Source organism: Littorina saxatilis, linkage group LG7, assembly GCF_037325665.1.
Source record: "Littorina saxatilis isolate snail1 linkage group LG7, US_GU_Lsax_2.0, whole genome shotgun sequence".
In the NCBI taxonomy this organism is placed as follows: Eukaryota; Metazoa; Mollusca; class Gastropoda; order Littorinimorpha; family Littorinidae; genus Littorina; species Littorina saxatilis.
In genome coordinates, this window is record NC_090251.1 from 50,760,684 (window position 1) to 50,780,016 (window position 19,333).

The 19,333-nt window shown below is 41.8% G+C and overlaps 2 protein-coding genes across 3 annotated transcripts; both read left to right on the forward strand.

The window, feature by feature from the left end:
• The first annotated feature begins 596 nt into the window (after window positions 1-596).
• Window positions 597-10,367, forward strand: LOC138971735 (zinc finger protein 708-like). Of its 2 annotated transcripts, none has more exons than XM_070344530.1 (2): window positions 597-817; window positions 5,603-10,367. In XM_070344530.1, exon 2 carries the CDS (start codon window positions 5,637-5,639, stop codon window positions 7,986-7,988), a length of 2,352 nt encoding a protein of 783 aa, XP_070200631.1. In that variant the 5' UTR covers window positions 597-817; window positions 5,603-5,636; the 3' UTR covers window positions 7,989-10,367. The 2 variants fall into 2 exon arrangements, with proteins under 2 accessions (XP_070200631.1, XP_070200632.1); XM_070344531.1 differs by having other exon boundaries at window positions 597-734.
• A 4,430-nt stretch (window positions 10,368-14,797) lies between these two features.
• LOC138971738 (zinc finger protein 252-like) lies at window positions 14,798-18,516 on the forward strand. Its single transcript, XM_070344534.1, has 2 exons — window positions 14,798-14,997; window positions 15,734-18,516. The coding sequence occupies exon 2, from the start codon at window positions 15,845-15,847 to the stop codon at window positions 17,375-17,377; it is 1,533 nt and encodes a 510-aa protein (XP_070200635.1). The 5' UTR covers window positions 14,798-14,997; window positions 15,734-15,844; the 3' UTR covers window positions 17,378-18,516.
• The last annotated feature ends 817 nt before the right edge of the window (window positions 18,517-19,333 follow it).

A 19,333-nucleotide genomic window follows, 5' to 3' on the forward strand; every position in this document is an offset into this window, starting at 1 on the left:
CTGTCTCTCCCTTGTCAGTCAGTGAGAGAGAGAAGCCTCTGTGTTGGTGTGTGTTTGTGTGTCTGTCTGTGTGTTTGTGTGTCTGTGTATTTAGTCAGAAATGCTAGCAGTAAACATCTGCATTGTTAGCTGCAGTGTAACTATGGTTAACATATTTGAACAGCTTTGTGACTAAGACAAATGCTGCATGGAACTTAAATCAATGAAACAAATCAACCAGTGACTGACGAAAAAGCAAACCCAACACCACACACACACATTCACGGTCAGGGTCTGTATGCATGTTGTCTTGACAAAACCAAAAATGGTGGTAGTCAAGCGATCGCGCGACCGTTATGGAATCTTAAGCAAGTAGCAAAGTACAAAGTAACAAGTATATCAGTGTAACCAACCAAACTAGTTCAAAGAATGATAAATAGACAACAGAAGTCATCAATACAACAACAATAAACGACTGCAGCAGCAACGACAACACACACAGTCACATACAATGATTTGAAGATAATCGAGTGCTCATTTATCGAGAGATTATAACTCCTTGGATTTGTATAGTTTTCGTTTATAAGGCGAGTTTTGGGTGGAAAGATGGTTTGCGGTTGTCTTGCAGAACGATACATCCTCGAGCGAGAAGCGATTTTTTGAGCTTGAAAAAAGAAATAGTCGAAAGAAATATTATGCAGTGCAACAGGCTACTACAGAAAAAATAATGCGCGAGTAATTGGAGTATGCTACAGGTACTGAGTGTGAGGGGGAAAAATCCCAGTAGGATTGCTGTTAGACCAAAGACAAGATGTTATGCTGGAGTTGTTTAGCCAAGGTACCAAAACATCTTCTTCTTCTTAGGGATAGGTAGCCAACATCAGCATGGTGATGAATCTGCTACGCTTGGGTGATGGTGGTTCCGGTCTATTGCTTGGTCAGGGGTGAAGTTCAGGGGGGGGGGGGGGGGTTGGGGGTAGGGGGGGGGGATGATGGGTCAGTGGAGAGTTGCCAGCCTGGCCTGAAAGGATGCCAGGGATGGCGCTGTGGCAGTTTCTACAGGCAGGCGGTTCCACTCTGGAATGGTGCGTGGGAAGAATGTTTTCTGCCTGTAGGCTGTCCTGGAGTGGGGGATTTCGTAGGACAGAGCGTGGGTCTGCCTGGTCGTGCACTTGGGTGGGCTTGGCTTTGGTGCGTGGTTGCTCTTCACTGCGACAAGGTCGTGGTGGACTTTGTAGAAAGTTGTTAGTCTCGCTCGCCTCCGTCTGCTCTCAAGCGTAGGCCACTCAAGGTCTTCGAGCATGTTGTTGACGCTGGAGGTCTGGCGGAAGCGATGCGACACCCATCTGGCTGCTCTTCTTTGGACCTTTTCGAGAGAGGCACTGTCTTCAGCGGTGTGTGGGTCCCATACTGGGCTGGCATACTCTAGGATGGGTCGTACTAGTGCCTTGTATGCAGCCGCCTTGACCTTCTTGTTGCTGAGCTTGATGTTGCGTCTAGCAAAGCCAAGTGCTCTGTTCGCCTTGGTGGTGATGTTGGCGATGTGGGTGTTCCACTTCAGGTCTTTGGTCAGGGTGACGCCGAGGTACTTGGCCTGGGTCTCCTCCTGGAGTTTCTGGCCGTGGAGCTGGTACTCGTATGGTAGGGTGGTACGGCGTCGGGTCATGTGTACGGTGTTGCATTTGGCAGGATGGAATGCCATCTTCCACTTCTGTTCCCAGGACGCCAGTCTGTCGAGGTCTGTTTGGAAGTTTTCTTGGTCCGCTGCTGTCTTGACGTCAGCGTGGCACGCTGTGTCGTCGGCGAAAAGTCGCGCAGTCGAGGTCAGGTCTGACGGGAGATCGTTTATGTACAGCAGAAATAGCGTCGGCCCGAGCACGGACCCTTGAGGAACGCCACTTTCCACTGGAGCTAGCTCTGAGATGGCCCCGTTGACGACGACGGACTGCTTCCTGTTGGTGAGGAAATCCTCGACCCAGGCGTTAACTTTCCCACCTATGCCGTACTGACGGAGTTTATGCACGAGTAGACTGTGGCTGACCTTGTCAAACGCGCGGGAGAAATCCAGCACTAGAAGGTCCACCTGGTGCCCTTGCTCAAGCGCGAACGAGGCCTCGTCGACAAGCCCTAGCAGCTGGGTCTCGCATGATCTTCCCCGTCGGAAGCCGTGTTGTTCAGGGCAGAGTATTTGGTGTTGTTCGCAGTAGGTGAGGATGGCGCTCACAATGATGTGCTCTAGGAGCTTGCAGGGGATAGATGTGAGGGAGATTGGTCGATAGTTCTCCGGCCTGTAACGCTCCCCTTTCTTGAACACTGGCGTTACATGGGCTAGCTTCCAGTCTGCTGGTACCACTCCCGATTTGAGAGAGGCCTGGAACAATAGTGTTAGCGCCGGTGCAAGTTCCGTCGCTACCTCTTTCAGGACGCGGGGGCTGAGTTGGTCTGGCCCACTAGCTTTGTTGGGGTTCAGGTTACGTAGGAGTTTTTCAATGCCATAAATACAACATTGCTCCCTTAACTTTTGCTCTAAAATTGTTTTTGTGTATGTGAGGTGATAAACTTGACTTGTTGTGCGTTAATCGTAAGGCCTAAAAAAAAAAATAGGTGTGGTTACGGTTACCCGACCTACCCTATTTTTAGGGGCCGATCCTATAACTTTTTATTACATTTGTCAAAAAACAAAAACAAAACGAGTGCAAAAAACGCAATGAAAGCGAAAGCGCCCGTGTCGCACACTTATTTCCCTGTCAAGTACCGTACTTTCCGGGTCATAAGGCGCGACTTTTTTCCTCGAGTTCGACCCCTGCGTCTTGTATAACGAAGCGCCTAATCCGTGTATGAAATACGAAAAAAATCAAAGAGACCGCTTGAGTACCAGTCAAACAACTTGTGATAATGCATGTTTCAGCTACTAGGTACTGCCCTGCCTTTGATCTGGCCGCACACACAGATTTCCACTCTGTTAAACTCGGTCACTGACCGGTCACTGACCCCGATGCAGGAAGTGTTTCCTCTCTCAGATATGACAGGGGAACCACCTCTCATGGCAAAAACTGGGTCATTGACCCCTGGGAAGAAGGTCGTGTCTTTTAACAAGGCCACCCAGCTATCACAATGCCTTTGGTCACTGACCGGTCACTGACCCCGATGCAGGAAGTGTTTCCTCTCTCAGATATGACAGGGGAACCACTTTCCGGTAGGTTTAATTTGTACACATTAGAAAAAAAAGTTTAAAAAAAAAGTGATTGCCTACCTACCTACCCTATTTTTTTTGGCTATGTTACCGGTACCGTAACCACACCTATTTTTTTTGTGGCCTAACAGAAGACACAGTGGTTACGTAATTATTTTAGCCAAAGCAGTCAAGATTAACAATGTTCATGAGTTTAGTTTACTTGTAATGCATAAATTTATGTGTACAAATGTGATTTTGAGCCATTTCACACTTTTCTGACCAAAATATTGTACTGTGTCCGGCGTTACGGTTGACACATATGCAAATATCAAGCTTTATCCTGACATTATCACAAAAATATATATGCAACAAATTATCTTCCGAATGTCAGAAACTTAAAACAGTCTAAATGACTATCGATCCTAATACGTATTGCAAAGCACTGTTTGCATTTTGAAATTTGAATGTGAATGTCCCATTTCAAGGATCACCTTTTGGCACAGGCTAATTATATATAATATATAGATATGACCTCTTAACAATAACACACAGTTTATGTGTGTATTTAACACAGCAGGGGATAGAATAAAAGCAGGGGTTATAAATTTGCCAGTCAGTCTAGGGGTAAATGGCCGAAGAGGAGATTGGTTCTGAAGAAATCCAAGTGATGCCCGCGCAGTACGTGTGCCACTACCACTTCTGAGTGGGTGTGTATCGCTATCACTACGTTTCATTTGCGCTGCAAATCATTTGCCTATGTGTCATTTGAACTGCGTGTCATTTGATGTGCGTGTCATTTGTGCTATGCGCAACTATCACTACGTTGATTAGTGCTACATGTCATTCACCTTCAAGTCGCTATCAAGTCTGTTTGTACTACATCAGTACATGTCAATATATGGCGCTGCAACTTTTATTACTTCTTTTTGTGACGACTCTCTCTCATTCTGCTGTGTGTGTGTGTGTGTGTTATACATTGTCAGAGAGAGAGAGACAGACAAAACGAGAGAGAGAGAGAGATTACTTACTATGTTTTTGTTGTTATATTTTAAGTGTGGCAGACATATATGTCAGCTGGCAGACCAAATTCAGGACACTGAGGTTATATGCCCCTTCCCTGCTTTGCCAGATCCCCTTCCTTTAACTAATTAATTTGTAGAGAGATTGGGAGAGAGACAAAGAGGGGAAATAGTCATAGAGAGGATGTTGCATCGTTGAACAAGAAGTAGTGCTATGAACACATAAAAATAGCAAATATTGGGTTTTTGACTCACATGCGAAGCAAAAGTGAGTCTATGTACTCACCCGAGTCGTCCGTCTGTCCGTCCCCCCCCTGTCCGTCCGGACATCCGTCCGTCCGGACGTCTGTCCGGAAAACTTTAACGTTGGATATTTCTTGGACACTATTCAGTCTATCAGTACCAAATTTGGCAAGATGGTGTATGATGACAAGGCCCCAAAAAACATACATAGCATCTTGACCTTGCTTCAAGGTCAAGGTCGCAGGGGCCATAAATGTTGCCTAAAAAACAGCTATTTTTCATATTTTTCAAATTTTCTCTGAAGTTTTTGAGATTGAATACCTCACCTATATATGATATATAGGGCAAAGTAAGCCCCATCTTTTGATACCAGTTTGGTTTACCTTGCTTCAAGGTCAAGGTCACAGGAGCTCTTCAAAGTTGGATTGTATACATATTTTGAAGTGACCTTGACCCTGAACTATGGAAGATAACTGTTTCAAACTTAACAATTATGTGGGGCACATGTTATGCTTTCATCATGAGACACATTTGGTCACATATGATCAAGGTCAAGGTCACTTTGACCCTTATGAAATGTGACCAAAATAAGGTAGTGAACCACTAAAAGTGACCATATCTCATGGTAGAAAGAGCCAATAAGCACCATTGTACTTCCTATGTCTTGAATTAACAGCTTTGTGTTGCATGACCTTGGATGACCTTGACCTTGGGTCAAGGTCACATGTATTTTGGTAGGAAAATGTGTAAAGCAGTTCTTAGTGTATGATGTCATTGCTAGGTTTAGTTATTTGACCTTGACCCTGAAGGTCAAGGTCATGTAAAGGTCAAGGTCAAGCATGTGAGTCGTATGGGCTTTGCCCTTCTTGTTAAAAATATAGTAATATTAACATGTACAGTACGTTGCGTATTTGAGACATATTTTAGGAGTGTATGAGGGAAATAAGTATATATATATATATGTGTATCAATTGAAGTGAACACTGGATTTCCCTTTTTTGAGCCATGTGACATCAGAAGCTGACTAAAAGTAAAACTCATATTAGACGGCTGGCCAATAGAGTGCATGTTTGTGTGCGTTCAGTGGTTAGGAATTCTAACTAAAAAAGGATTGACTGGATATATATAAATATACATGTATCGGCAACTGCATAGAATAAATTCTGTGAAATTGTTTTTGTTGAAGGTGACTGCCTTGCTACTATCCAGTGGGTGTGACCATGGCTTCAGCATCTCTGTGTGAAAGTCAGGATCAGCAAGTGTCCAGCATGCAACAGACAGAAGACCAGTCAGCTGTTACTCATACCCCTCCAGAAGAGCGGTCACTCAATAATCGGCCAACTGAGATGACCGACCAGAAGCCGTACCAGTGTGGTCTGTGCAGCGTGACCTTTGACATCAATGTGGAGCTGGTCACCCATGTCCACAGACATTCCCTCACCAAGCCGTACCAGTGTGGTTACTGCAAAGTCAGCTACGAAGACAACCCACGGCTGATCGTTCATGTCAAAACCCATGCCAAGTTTACGATCAATATGCCCTCCGAAGCTGTTCGTTTGGCCAATGAATGTTCAGCCAAGGTCTGCCGGTATACTGATCCAAGGATCTCTGCAGTGGTGGATTCTCAAGAGACAGCCAGTAACAATGGTGTGTATCCTGCAGAAAGACAGGCTGTCAGTGTCACCAACAGTATTGTTAATGTTATCAAGTCAGCGAACAGTTCAGCCAGTCTCACTGTAGGTAAGAGTGGTAGCGATGAAGGAGATCGTACGAGCAACAGTACAGTTGTGAACATTGGATCAGAGATGGTTTTAGAAAACCCATGGCAGTGTGAGAATGAAATCAAATCTGAAGTGTCCTCTGATGAGGATGGAGAAGGGTGGAACAGTTGTTTGGATGTGAAGACGGAAAGCGATAATGAAGATCTGAACAAAGGAAACCAGGTTGAAGTAGTTGTGACACGTAGGGCTAGCTTGAGATCTGCCAAGAAATCAGTCAGAGCAAAATCAATGAGGAAAATCAAAGGCAATAAAAACAGTACCAGTAAACCCTTCAAATGTGATTTGTGTGCCGCAAGTTTCAAAGTTGCTCGCTATGTCGCAGATCATAAACGGAGAGTCCACAAAGTTTCTGTTTCACGGTCTTATGATAAGCAAGAAAATAACAACAAAGAAGTAGGCCATTTGTTGCTAGCAGCATCGAATAGATCAGAACCTGATCAATTGTTAAACGGTGTGTCAGGCACAATGGAAGGCACTGTGAACAGAACAGGTAATTCAGATGTGGACAAGCATTCTGGTGTAAAAGCAAGTCAAAGATTAAGTAAAGCTGACACAAAATTTTCTTATGACTGCTCTATTTGTGGAAAAGTCTTAGCAAACAGTCAAACTTTAAAGAGACACAAAATCTACGTACACTCAGACAGTAGGCCTTTCCCATGCTCGCAGTGTTCCATGCGTTTCAAAAACAGAAAACACTTGAAGGACCACATTGCGTTTGTTCACAATGATGAACGACACTTTCCCTGCAGTCATTGCCCTGCTCGACTCAAAACCAAAGTGCAGTTAAACAACCATATACGCAATAAACACACGCATGAAAGACCGTATCAGTGTTCCATTTGCAGTGCTCGTTTCAAACAGAAAGGAATACTGACCACACATATCAAAAACCGGCACAGTGAAGACAATATTGAATGTAAAGACCCGGATGACAGGCCTTACCTGTGCCGTCACTGCCCGGCTCAGTTCAAGCTGAAAGGAAGCCTTTCAACACACACACTCCTGAAGCACAATGATATTGAGGGTGCTAACAAGGGTAGACCTTGCGTCTGTCCTCACTGCCCTCTGAAATTCAAACAGAACTGTCGTCTGGAGAATCACATTGCCAGGGTGCATGAGAATCGGAGACCCTACCCTTGTCCACATTGTGGAACGTGCTTTAAAGGTAAAGGAGAACTGTCCAACCATGTCAAAAGAATACACAACACAGAAACACCGCATCAGTGCACAGACTGTGGGAAGTGCTTCAAGGTGAAGGCTGCCCTGAACCAGCACTGGTGCAGGCCCAGGGAGTGCCCCCTGTGTAAAACACTGCTCAACTGTCCGAGTACCTACCAGACCCACATGATGCGGAAACACTCCAAAGACAGGCATCAGTGCAGTCACTGTGAGAGAGATTTCGGAACCCGCCAGGAGCTGAAAGTGCACATCAGAACTCACACTAAAGAGAAGCCCTATACCTGTGAGTTCTGTGGCCAGTCCTTTGCCGTTCTGACTTACCTGAATTATCACAGAAACGGCCTTCACCTTAACACCAGACCTTACAAATGTCCAATATGTCAGAAAGGGTTTAATTCATATTCTAGCATGTGGCAGCATAAACGCCGTCACCTTGGCGACAGGCGATATCCATGCACTCAGTGTGACAAGAAGTTTTACAACTCTGACAGTTTGCGAAGGCACGCTTTGACTCATACAGAGATTAGGGCGTATGTTTGCTTTGTGTGTGAAAAGACGTATAGAAGCAGAAGCAGTTTGAAATACCATCTGAAAAATTCCCATCAGTTGTGATTGTTGAGACCTTGTTCATTTAAGCTTCTTCATTTCAGCATTTTCATCAGTATTGTTTCTGCACAACCTACGTTTTACATTAATTTTAGTCAGGTTTGACTAAATGTTTTAACATAGACAGGGAATCGAGATGAGGGTCATGGTGTATGTATGTGTGTGTGTGTGTGTGTGTGTACACGTGTGTGTGTGTGTATAAGGCGATTTCGAGAAAACTACTTGTCCGATTTTCATGAAACTCCACATGAGAGTTCCAAGGTATGATATCCCCAGATGGTTTTTTTTCATTTTTTGGATAGATGTATTTGATGATGTCATATCAGGCTTTTTGTGAAAGTTGAGGCAGCACTGTCACATCCTAACTTTTCAACCAAATTTTGGTCAAGCAATCTTTGATGAAGTCCGGACTATGGGATTGCATTTCAGCTCGGAAGCTTAAAAACTAGTTGTTAGTTAGCTCATTAAAGTTGTCATTATAGTCGAATTATCAGAAGCAGATAAAATAAAAAGAAGATTGCATTGTATTCCTTATCTTCTCCTGAATTCAAAAATGTATAGATATGTCATGTTTACTAAAGAAATGTGCTCAGAATAAAACAAAATATGTTCAGTAAGGTCGCATGCATCGCGGAGAAGAGCGTGTCCCGTCTCAGTCTTCGGGAATGGTTAAAGGCAGAGTAAGCCTCCCGTAAACCATCACAGATACGGTCAGGCTTTTACACACAGTACAAACACCATTTCATTTAAACACTCACCAATTGAGAACATCCTAGGTGCCCTCCGTAAAGAGCGAACAATTTTCAAAGAATTTATTTTTGCGTGGTTTATCTTACCCCTGAGCCATCGTGAACCCGTGTGATCCAGTTTTCCCTTTTCACAATGCAGTCGTCATAGTTAGTCATTTGAATGCGACTCGACGTGAGCTTATCTACAATAGCACGTTTTTTTTATGCACGAAACAACGGCTGTGGTTCACAAGAACTCTAGCGATGGCTTTTGACTGTTGAGAGGAACGGCGATTTGCACTGATAAACCGGCCGTCGTCTGCTACGACCCTTGCGTGACCCTGCTTCCGGGCTTTTCTTTTTTTAAACTTTCACAACTTCGAATTGTTCTGATCTTGTCTTGATGAAAAACGAATTCTTTTATGATTAAAGAATGTTTGTGTAACAAGCTGTCAATTTATTATTTAGATTTTAAAAGTTAGGTCTAGCGCAAAAACGAGGCGCCGTTGTTGTTAACGGAACAAGTCTACGAAAATAAATTCTTTGAAAATGTCTCACGCTCGACAGAAAGCAGCCAGGATGTTCCCGTTCGGTGAGCGTTCAAATGGAAGTATGCTTGTACTGTATTTAGACGCTCGGGGAGCTCTGTGATGGTTTACGGGAGGCTTACTGTGCCTTTAACCGAGACTATCTGAATGTAGTCTCGGCTATGACTGCTTTGTGGTGTTGATACATGTAATTTAGTTTGATACTGCCTGACTAAATGTTTTTATATCGCTAAATGGACTTGTTTCTCAATCGTTTTACAGCTGTTCCTGCTCTGGGCTATTGAGTTCTGATTACTCCCTTGTATACATGTCTGAATTGGTTGAGCTTAATTACCTCTTCATTATTCAGTCTGTTGTGAACAACAATACATGTACCGTACATGTGTATGTTGTGATGTGACTGACTCAGACTGATCATGGAACTGCTCCCACGGGGTCGCCTTCACGCGGCGGGAGCGTTTAAACAGAGCTACCCCACCCCTTTACTTCTCTTCTTTTGTCTTACTTCTGCCTTACCAGTCCTTTCACCTATATTTCCTTCCAAGAAAACTCTCCCTACTATTCCCTGCAGTTTTCCAATTCTTTTCTTGTTGTCTTATTTCTACCTGACTGGATCCATCACCTTTATTTCACTTACCAAAAGTCTTCTTTTCCACATCCTTATTTCTCTGCACACCGCATGTCGTAAGAGGCGACTAACGGATTCTGTTTCTCCTTTTACCCTTGTTAAGTGGTTCTTGTATAGAATATAGTCAATGTTTGTAAAGATTTTAGTCAAGCAGTATGTAAGAAATGTTTAGTCCTTTGTACTGGAAACTTGCATTCTCCCAGTAAGGTCATATGTTGTACTACGTTGCGGGCCCCTGGGGCAGTTTTTTGGTTAGTGCTTTTGTGAACAAGAAACACTTAACAAGTGGCTCTATCCCATCTCTCCCCCTTTCCCCTATCCCATCTCCCCCCTTTCCCTCGTCGCGATATAACCTTCGTGGTTGAAAACGACGTTAAACACCAAATAAAGAAAGAAAGATCATGGAACTTCAGATCTCATCAACAAGTGTGTAAAAGAAAGAAGAAAAGAACAGAAATAAAGAATCAAGGTGAAAGAAATATGTGAATGTGTTGCTGTTGTTTCTTTTTCTTTTCTTTTTGTGCTTTTTTTATATATATTTTTGTTTAGTACAGCATACGTCTTCAGTCCTGTTTTCATTGATAGGAAAACTGTCATGGTCTGTTTCAAATATGTTCGGTCTGCTTGCAAATGGTTTCCAGGAAACATACTGAATCTTAATTCTCACATAAATTGCGTATTTTAATACAAAATATGAAATCAACAGCAGAAAGGTGACACAGAGCATGTAGTTCCATGCAGAAATATTGGTAATGAGAAAGGCGTTACAAAAACCACAGAATGAGTAATAACACTTATTCGGATTGTGTTTAGGTTTTAAGAAAACAATCGTGTTTGATTTATGTACTTTTTATATACAGTCAAGCCTGTCTATATAACAACCACCCAACAGATCAACCGAAAACGGTCCTTATTGACAGGTGCTTGTTATTGAAAGGGACTTACAGGAAAGAATCTTGGGGATCATTTGGGGTGGTCTTGAATGCACATTACAAGTTGAAGTGGTTCAAAAAAGAGCAAATAAAATTTCTGGCATGATTTTGCATAATATTGAAAATAAAACAAAGGATATAATGGTTCCTCTTCTTAAGTCATTAGTAAGACCTGTTCTCGAATACGGAAATGTGGTGTGGTCTCCTAAATTAAAGAAACATGTGGCACTTATAACCCCCCGCGGGTTAGGGAGAGTCCCATATTGGTTGGGACGAGAAAGAATTTACCCGATGCTCCCCAGCGACTAACGGATTCTGTTTCTCCTTTTACCCTTGTTAAGTGTTTCTTGTATAGAATATAGTCTTCTTCTTCTTCTTCTTCTGCGTTCGTGGGCTGAAACTCCCACGTACACTCGTGTTTTTTGCACGAGTGGAATTTTACGTGTATGACCGTTTTTTACCCCGCCATTTAGGCAGCCATACGCCGTTTTCGGAGGAAGCATGCTGGGTATTTTCGTGTTTCTATAACCCACCGAACTCTGACATGGATTACAGGATCTTTTTCGTGCGCACTTGGTCTTGTGCTTGCGTGTACACACGGGGGTGTTCGGACACCGAGGAGAGTCTGCACACAAAATTGACTGAGAAATAAATTTTTCGCCGAACGTGGGGACGAACTCACGCTGACAGCGGCCAACTGGATACAAATCCAGCGCGCTACCGACTGAGCTACATCCCCGCCCTTAGAATATAGTCAATTTTTGTAAAGATTTTAGTCAAGCAGTATGTAAGAAATGTTAAGTCCTTTGTACTGGAAACTTGCATTCTCCCAGTAAGGTAATATATTGTACTACGTTGCAAGCCCCTGGAGCAAAGTTTTGATTAGTGCTTTTGTGAACAAGAAACAATTCACAAGTGGCTCTATCCCATCTCCCCCCTTCCCTCCGTCGCGATATATAACCTTCGTGGTTGAAAACGACGTTAAACACCAAATAAAGAAAGTGGCACTTATAGAACATTTTCAGAGACGTTACAGTAAGAGAATTATTGGCATGAACAATTTCAGTTACAGTGAAAGGTTAAAATTGTTGAATTTATCAAGTTTGGAATTCAGAAGAGTAAGAGGAGATATGATCGAAGTTTTTAAGATTACCCATGATTTGCACTACTCTGCTGCTGTAACTTCTTTATTAAAAAAGACACGACGAACCCCGGGATTTTAACCAACACCAGAGGCCATCCATATAAACTTGCAAAGATAACTGTTCACACTAATGTCTATACACATTTCTTCACTAACAGAGTTAGTTTAATGGAATAATGTACTGTCTAATATAGTCACATCAAGAACACTTAATATTTTCAAAAATTCCCTGGAAAGATATTGCAAACAAATAATGTTTGAGGTCGATTTGAACTTTTACACATTTTTCAAACGAAAGCATGCCAGAAATGAATGCTGTACACTTATTAAATAAAACGAAGACGGTGTTTTTATTACAAATAATCATCATATCGCAGGCAAAAGGCTTTCTAGCCTACAGGCCGTATATATATATGATATGATAATTTGACTGGTATAGTAGAACCCCCCCTTCAAGACCACTCTGTTTTCAGTTCTCTCCCTGTTTAAAGACTTAAATTGTTCAGTTATTCAGGTAAATAAGGTCTGTTAATTTACCTCCATTTTAAGACTCCTTTCTCTTTTAAAACCTTTTACAATGTTTTTCTCTGATTTGTTTTAAGCCCACATTTAAAATAGGCAAGCGATTCACAGAGCGCGGCGCGCTGTGCAGCGCGGCGATTCACAGAGCGCGGCGCGTTGTGCAGCGCAGCGATTCCCAGAGCGCGGCTATTGCTCTCACCAGCGCAGATTGTTGACGCGCTTTATTTTTGTACATGCATGATTATCAGCAACATTTTACACTCTTTCTTTGGACACTCAAAAGCAACTTCAGGGCTACAAGACTAAAAAATTGCACTTTCTGCAGACTGAATATACGCGTTCAAATCAACCGGGAAAAAACCCACTGAAAAAACGATCTGCGCATGCGCGAATTCCAAAATGGCTGCTGAAGTGTTAACTGGTGTGACACCGATTAACAGTTCCGCGGCACTGTACTCGGATAATTGTTTAAAAACGTCATCCCAGTTTAAAAACTCAGCTCCTTTCCATATAGTAGAAGCTTTCTTTCTTTCTTTATTTGGTGTTTAACGTCGTTTTCAACCATTCAAGGTTATATCGCGACGGAGGAAGGGGAAAGGGGGGAGATGGGATAGAGCCACTTGTTAATTGTTTCTTGTTCACAAAAGCACCAATCAAAAAATTGCTCCAGGGGCCCGCAACGTAGCACAATATATGACCTTACTGGGAGAATGCAAGTTTCCAATACAAAGGACTTAACATCTCTTACATACTGCTTGACCAAAATCTTTACAAACATTGACTATATTCTATACAAGAAACACCTAACAAGGGTAAAAGGAGAAACAGAATCCGTTAGTCGCCTCCTACGACATGCTGGGGAGCATCGGGTAAATTCTTCCCCCTAACCCGCGGGGGGAATATAGTAGAAGCCATTGCAATGACATGTAGTGATATAACTGCCAAGTATTCAAGGCCGGTGTCACGAACTCGGAAAACTCTGCCTGAACAGTCCTTCTCATTGCGGTCAATGCGCATGCGCTAACATGGGGAGATTAATCAGGTCGTGAACAACCTAACCCTAACCGATCCTAACCCTAATCCTAACCCTAACCCGAACCCTAACCCATGGTTCGATCGGTCAAAGGGTCGCATTTTGTAAGTCCAAGATTGGCGCAGGCGCATTGACCGCAATGAGGATTGTTCAGCAGAGGTAGGCACGTTTTTACATCGGCGCAGCGATATATGGTGAATTCAGTTGAAAGAGTGAGAGAGAGAGAATGGAGCTCTGTTTTTCGTTTTATTGACAGTTTTATTTCTCAAATAGATCAGATAGATGTAGCTGTTGTAAACTTTGCGATTGTGAAGGAAATGTATTGGCAGAATACATCGCGCGTCGTGAATCGCAGCGCTCCTCGTAGCGCCGCGCGTTGTAAATCGCAACGCTGCACAACGCGCCGCGCGCTGTGAATCCACTTCGATTAAAATTGGGGGTTCCACTGTATCTAACTGACCCTATCAACACTAGCTTGGCACCTGCACATTTCCAGATGTTCGTTTTATTATTTTTATTCGGTCCTGCTAATTACCGTCAACTACCGTCAACGTTTTCGAATAAATCGATTTTGGGGGTGAAATCTATTACATTTCACCACCAAATTTCTTCACATGCAAGAAACTGATATGCTTTTCGTCCATAAATAATTTCACGTCTTAATTTTACCAGGAAACAACATTTCAGTCTTGAGTATATATCGAGGGCAAGGACTACTACACACTTTCTTGTAGTAGTCCTTGATCGAGGGGAAATATGTACACAGGCGTAAGATGAAATCGTGACAACGGCAGTTGACGGTAATTAGGCAAAAAAAAAAAAAAATTGTCTGTTTAGGGTAACCCGACCGACCCTATCGATTTGGCGCCGACCCAAAAACTTTTTTTTGATTTCAAAAAAAAAAAAGAACAAAAAAGAGGTAAAAATGCTAAAAAGAGACATTTGACGTTTCTTTCTCTCCCTTTCTCTCTGTTTTATTTATACGTTAGTTTTGAAACATGTATTCATCAAATATAAGAAGTGAATGTTCAGCCAACATAGCATTTACACACACAAAAAAAAAAAAAAAAAAAAAAAAAAAAACCTACCTACCTACCGACCCTACTTTTTTTGGTCATGTTACCCTAAACAGACAATTTTTTTTTTTGGCCTTAGCAGGACCCTTTTTATTTTGTGTGTGTGTGTGTGTGTGTGTGTGTGTGTGTGTGTGTGTGTGTAATGTCTTAGTATTGGGTGTGTGTGTGTGTGTGTGTAAAATCAGATAGTAAGACACGCATGGTAAACTCAATCCCTTCTCTTTCAGTCGTGACTAGAAGGCTCAATTGTTTTGCAGGTTTTTGGTATTAAGTCTTAAAGACATAGAATACGCTAATAAGACACTTTCGTTTGGCCGTTGAGCAGACGAGAAGTTACAGCTGCAGAGTTAACGTGACGTTGAACCAACAAGAACTTCATAACAAGGATAAAAAATGCGACCAAGGTTTGTATACTGCCATCATTACTTTTCACAAGACGATATTGCTCCATTTATCGATTGATTGTTGCCGCAGGGTAAGTGGTCATTATGTCGGGGAGGATCGTATCGTACTGGCTGCATGAAAGTGAAAGTAAAAGTTGAAGCTTTTTTGGTGTATCAGGTAACTTACTTAGCGATCGAAAGGGTGCAACATTCTCAAAATAGACTGCATGTCCGTTTGTTGAACTGTAGCAGTGTAAATTCAGGGACATTTTACTTCTTTTGATTACTGAGGCAATCCTATTGGCAGTATTGCTATCCTCCCTGTTTGGTGCGCCCAAGTAAAACAAAATTAAGGTCTGCGTGCACTCATCTGTCTTTTGACGATTTGCTATGTGACCATTCCATTGTCTTGTATCTGATGACACTTGCATGGAGTGTAACTGTTAATTCACGTCCTCCTACAACCACACACACACACACTAGGGCACACACACACACACACACACACACACACACACACACTTCCACTCCTTATATAATGAGATCCCCCCTTGAACCAGTCAATTGTGCATACAAATTCAGCATGGAGAACATTTTTTTTGTGACTGAAAAAATTCTGCTCTCTGTGTTGGTTACACATGTGGATTGTAATGTAACTCCTCATGTAATCTACGGAAATACATGTATAGCTGTGCCAACAGCAAGGCTTAATTGACTTCATATGCCTCAACATTTTTTCTTCTTCTCTGTTTTGTAGGTTACTGGTTGACAACCATCTCCCGGATGTTGCCATGGCTTCAGCATCTTTAAACTGGTTCACCATCTCTCAGCAGCTCCAGCGGTAGGCGAGAGGTAGGAGACAGTCAGCATGGAGACATGGCAGGACCAATCCACTACTGCTCACCTCCCGTCACACAGGCAGTCTCTCAATCATTCGTTGCCGTTGCCGATCAGGAACCAGAAGCTCTTCCAGTGTGGTCTGTGCAGCTTGACCTTTGACATCAACATGGAGCTGGTCACCCATGTTCACAGGCATTCTTTTAACAAGCCCTTTCAGTGTGGTGTCTGTAAAGTGAGCTATGAGAATAGCTTAGATCTGATGTTTCATGTGAAGACACATGCAATGTTTGTATTCCATGTACCTTCGGACCCTGTAAGTGCAAATGCCTACCTGTCATTCTCCTCGTGTCAGCCTGAAAACCCAAGTCCAGTGGAATGGAAGTCTGAAGAAACACCCTATCAAGGACAAGGCAGCATATTTCACCAAGCAGAACCTGACCTCGGCAAGGGAAAAGTTCTTGCTGACATGGGCAACATATCAGCGATTACAGAGATGAAGCCAACTTGCAGTACAGTTCAGCATACTGGATCGGAAGTGGTCTGTGAAAACTCATGGCCCTACCGTGGCGAGAAGAATGTTAGAATTGAAACCCAGTCAGAGGATGAAGACGTTGAATCAGACCAGTGTTTGGAGTATGACTATGAAGTTAAAACTGAGCATGTTGTTCAAAGTGCAGATTTTGTCAGCACGCATCAAGGCGACAAAAGCAATGAGGAAAGACCTTTCTGTTGTGGTATTTGTGATAAAAGTTTTAGAGTGGCACGCTATATGAGAGAGCATCAGAAGAGGATGCATAAAATCGGTGTCCAGTGTGCAGATTTAGTCAGCAAGCCTCAAGTCAGCAAAAGTAGCAAGGAAGAACCTGTCCATTGTGATATTTGTGGTAAAAGTTTTAGGGTGGCACGCTATATGAAAGAGCACAAGAAGAGGGTGCATAAAGTCTTACAAAGCAGGAGGAGAAAGCACAGTACGGAGATGCTGCATAAGTGTGCTGATTGTGGCAAAAGTTTCAAGATCAAGAGAGATCTGAACCAGCACTTGTGCAAACCAAGGGAATGCCCTGTCTGTCAACTCACGTTGAACAATCATAGTACTTATGAGCACCATATGTACAGTAAACATTCGGAACGGAAATACCAATGCAGTGTCTGTGAGAGGTCGTTTTCATGTCGGCAGCGGCTAGTAATCCACACCAGAGTACACACCAAGGAGAAACCCTACACCTGTGAGTTTTGCGGAAAGTCATTTGCTGCGCGACTTTACCTGACTTACCATCAAAACAGCAAGCACTTTCACAGCAGACCCTACAAATGCAATCTTTGTCAGAGAGGGTTTAACTGCCACTCCAGTCTGTCCCAGCACAAGCGTCGTCACATAGGTGACAAGCGATACTCATGCACTCAGTGTCACAAGAAGTTTTACAACATGTATATGTTGCGAAGGCATGCTTTGACTCACTCGGAGCTCAGAACCTATGTCTGCTCAGTGATAGCTTGTGAGAAGACTTACAGAAGCTACAGCAGTTTGAAATATCATTTGAAACATTCCCACCAGATGTGATTGTTCAGTAGTTTGAAGAAGGTTGAACAGTTGTATTACCCATTTCAGATTTTTTTCATTTAATGTTTTGTTCTTTATCCACCATTTTATTTTCTATTTTCTTGCTTTTGCAGTTGAACTTAAAGCTCAGGCCATTTCCTCAGAGCTTAGAAAAAAATAAGTAATTTGAATTCATTTTATAAATGAACATATTCGTTGAGAGCAATGAAATATGATTTGTTTCCACAATAATTTTGACTAAATGTTTTCAGATACCGAGATAGACTGGGATTCAAGACAAGATTGAGTGGTGGTGTATGCATGCATATAATTATATGTGCGTGTATGTGACAATCCTCTCCTTTAAAAAAAAAATCTGCTTTGGTATGTACTGTAGAGATGCTTTTCTGCACATTTTAGTTGGTAATTGATGGTACATGTATTATCTTTTTTTTTCCTAAATGTCTTCAGATACTGAGAATATATAGACTGGGAATCAAGACAAGATCGAGTGTTGGTGTATGGATGCATATGTGTGTGTGTTTCAGATTTCAAGTGATTGCATTGTATTCTTTATCATCTACTGAAACCAAAAATATATATATATTGTGTTTGGGTTGAAAACGAGCTCAAAATTTGATAAATCCTCTTTTATGCAAATTACATGTAAGTGATAAGCTTGTGTTACCAAGACAATGTATCAGCGTTGTCTCGATCGGCCGCAGGGTTTTGGCCAGCTTACAATTTACTAGTGTAGTTGGAAAAATCTATTGCGTTCTGTTTCAGTTTGTAATGCCCACAGAAATGTATTGATTTCACTTCACGCCTGAAAAATGTATTTAGTTACAGTTCTGGCGGAATTATTGTCTGACAATAAATCATCTTACAGTTCTATTTCAAGTTGTTCAACTGAGATGGCTTTAATTCAATTTTTTTGATTTGCATATGATCAAAATGATTGTTTTTTGTTGTGGTTGTTGTTTTTTGCTATGAATTAGAGCTGATTTGAGAAAAAAATTTCAATTAATTTCTGTTGTTGATTGTTGATGTTCGTGTCATTGAAATGCGCACAGAAAAACAAAAAGCAAATAAAAAATGTTCATGCAATTGTTTGTTTCAAGTGCCTACAATAATATATAATGAAAACTGAAGGGTTTGTGTTTATGCTGCACCTCTATGTGTGTGTGTGTGTGTGTGTGTGTTCACATCAAGTTGATTTTAAACAATCGTTCAAGTTCAGTTTTTTTTAATTGGTGGATCGACTTGTTAATGTTATATCTCATCAAATCAGGGATTTTATTAAGTACGTACATCGTACAAATGGGCCAAGCAGTGTGTTAACCATTTTAATCACGAACCACTTTAATAACTTGTAGCGAAGCCTTTAGAGTTTGCAGTTGATAAGGCCAAAAAAATAAATTGTCTGTTTCTGGTAACATGGCTAAAAAAAAATAGGGTAGGTAGGTAGGGATTTTTTTTTTTTTTAACCCCCAAATGTAGACCAATAAAACTAACTTTAAAAATCGCGCAAAGAGACTGGATTCACTATACATAGAGACAAGACACTCAACACATTTACAAATCTGTGACAAAGACTGAAATCGTCAGCGGACTTTCGTTTTCACACGTTTTTGTTGTTCATTTTCTCACCCTGTCCTTTACCACCCCCCCAAAAAAAAAAATTTTTGAGTTTGGAAAAAAAAAGTTTATGGTCGGCGCCGAAATTTCGGGTCGGTCGGGTGACCAGAAACAGACAAATTTTTTTTTTGGCCTAACATACATGTCCAAACATACAAAAACACATTTGTAGACTATTATAATGTTTCACTTTCAGACCTTTCTTTTAAATTCATTTATTTGTTTTACTTCTTTATGAAAGATACAACACAAATTTGTCAATTTCATTTGTTCATTTGAATAAATCCTAGCCAAAATGGTTTGTTGTTTCAAGATGTTACCTTTTAGTGGCAGTGGCTG

Bases quoted from the DNA above. Each gene is read 5' to 3' on its own strand.
- LOC138971735 (XM_070344530.1), top strand. From the start codon at position 5,637: ATGGCTTCAGCATCTCTGTGTGAAAGTCAGGATCAGCAAGTGTCCAGC.
- LOC138971738 (XM_070344534.1), top strand. From the start codon at position 15,845: ATGGAGACATGGCAGGACCAATCCACTACTGCTCACCTCCCGTCACAC.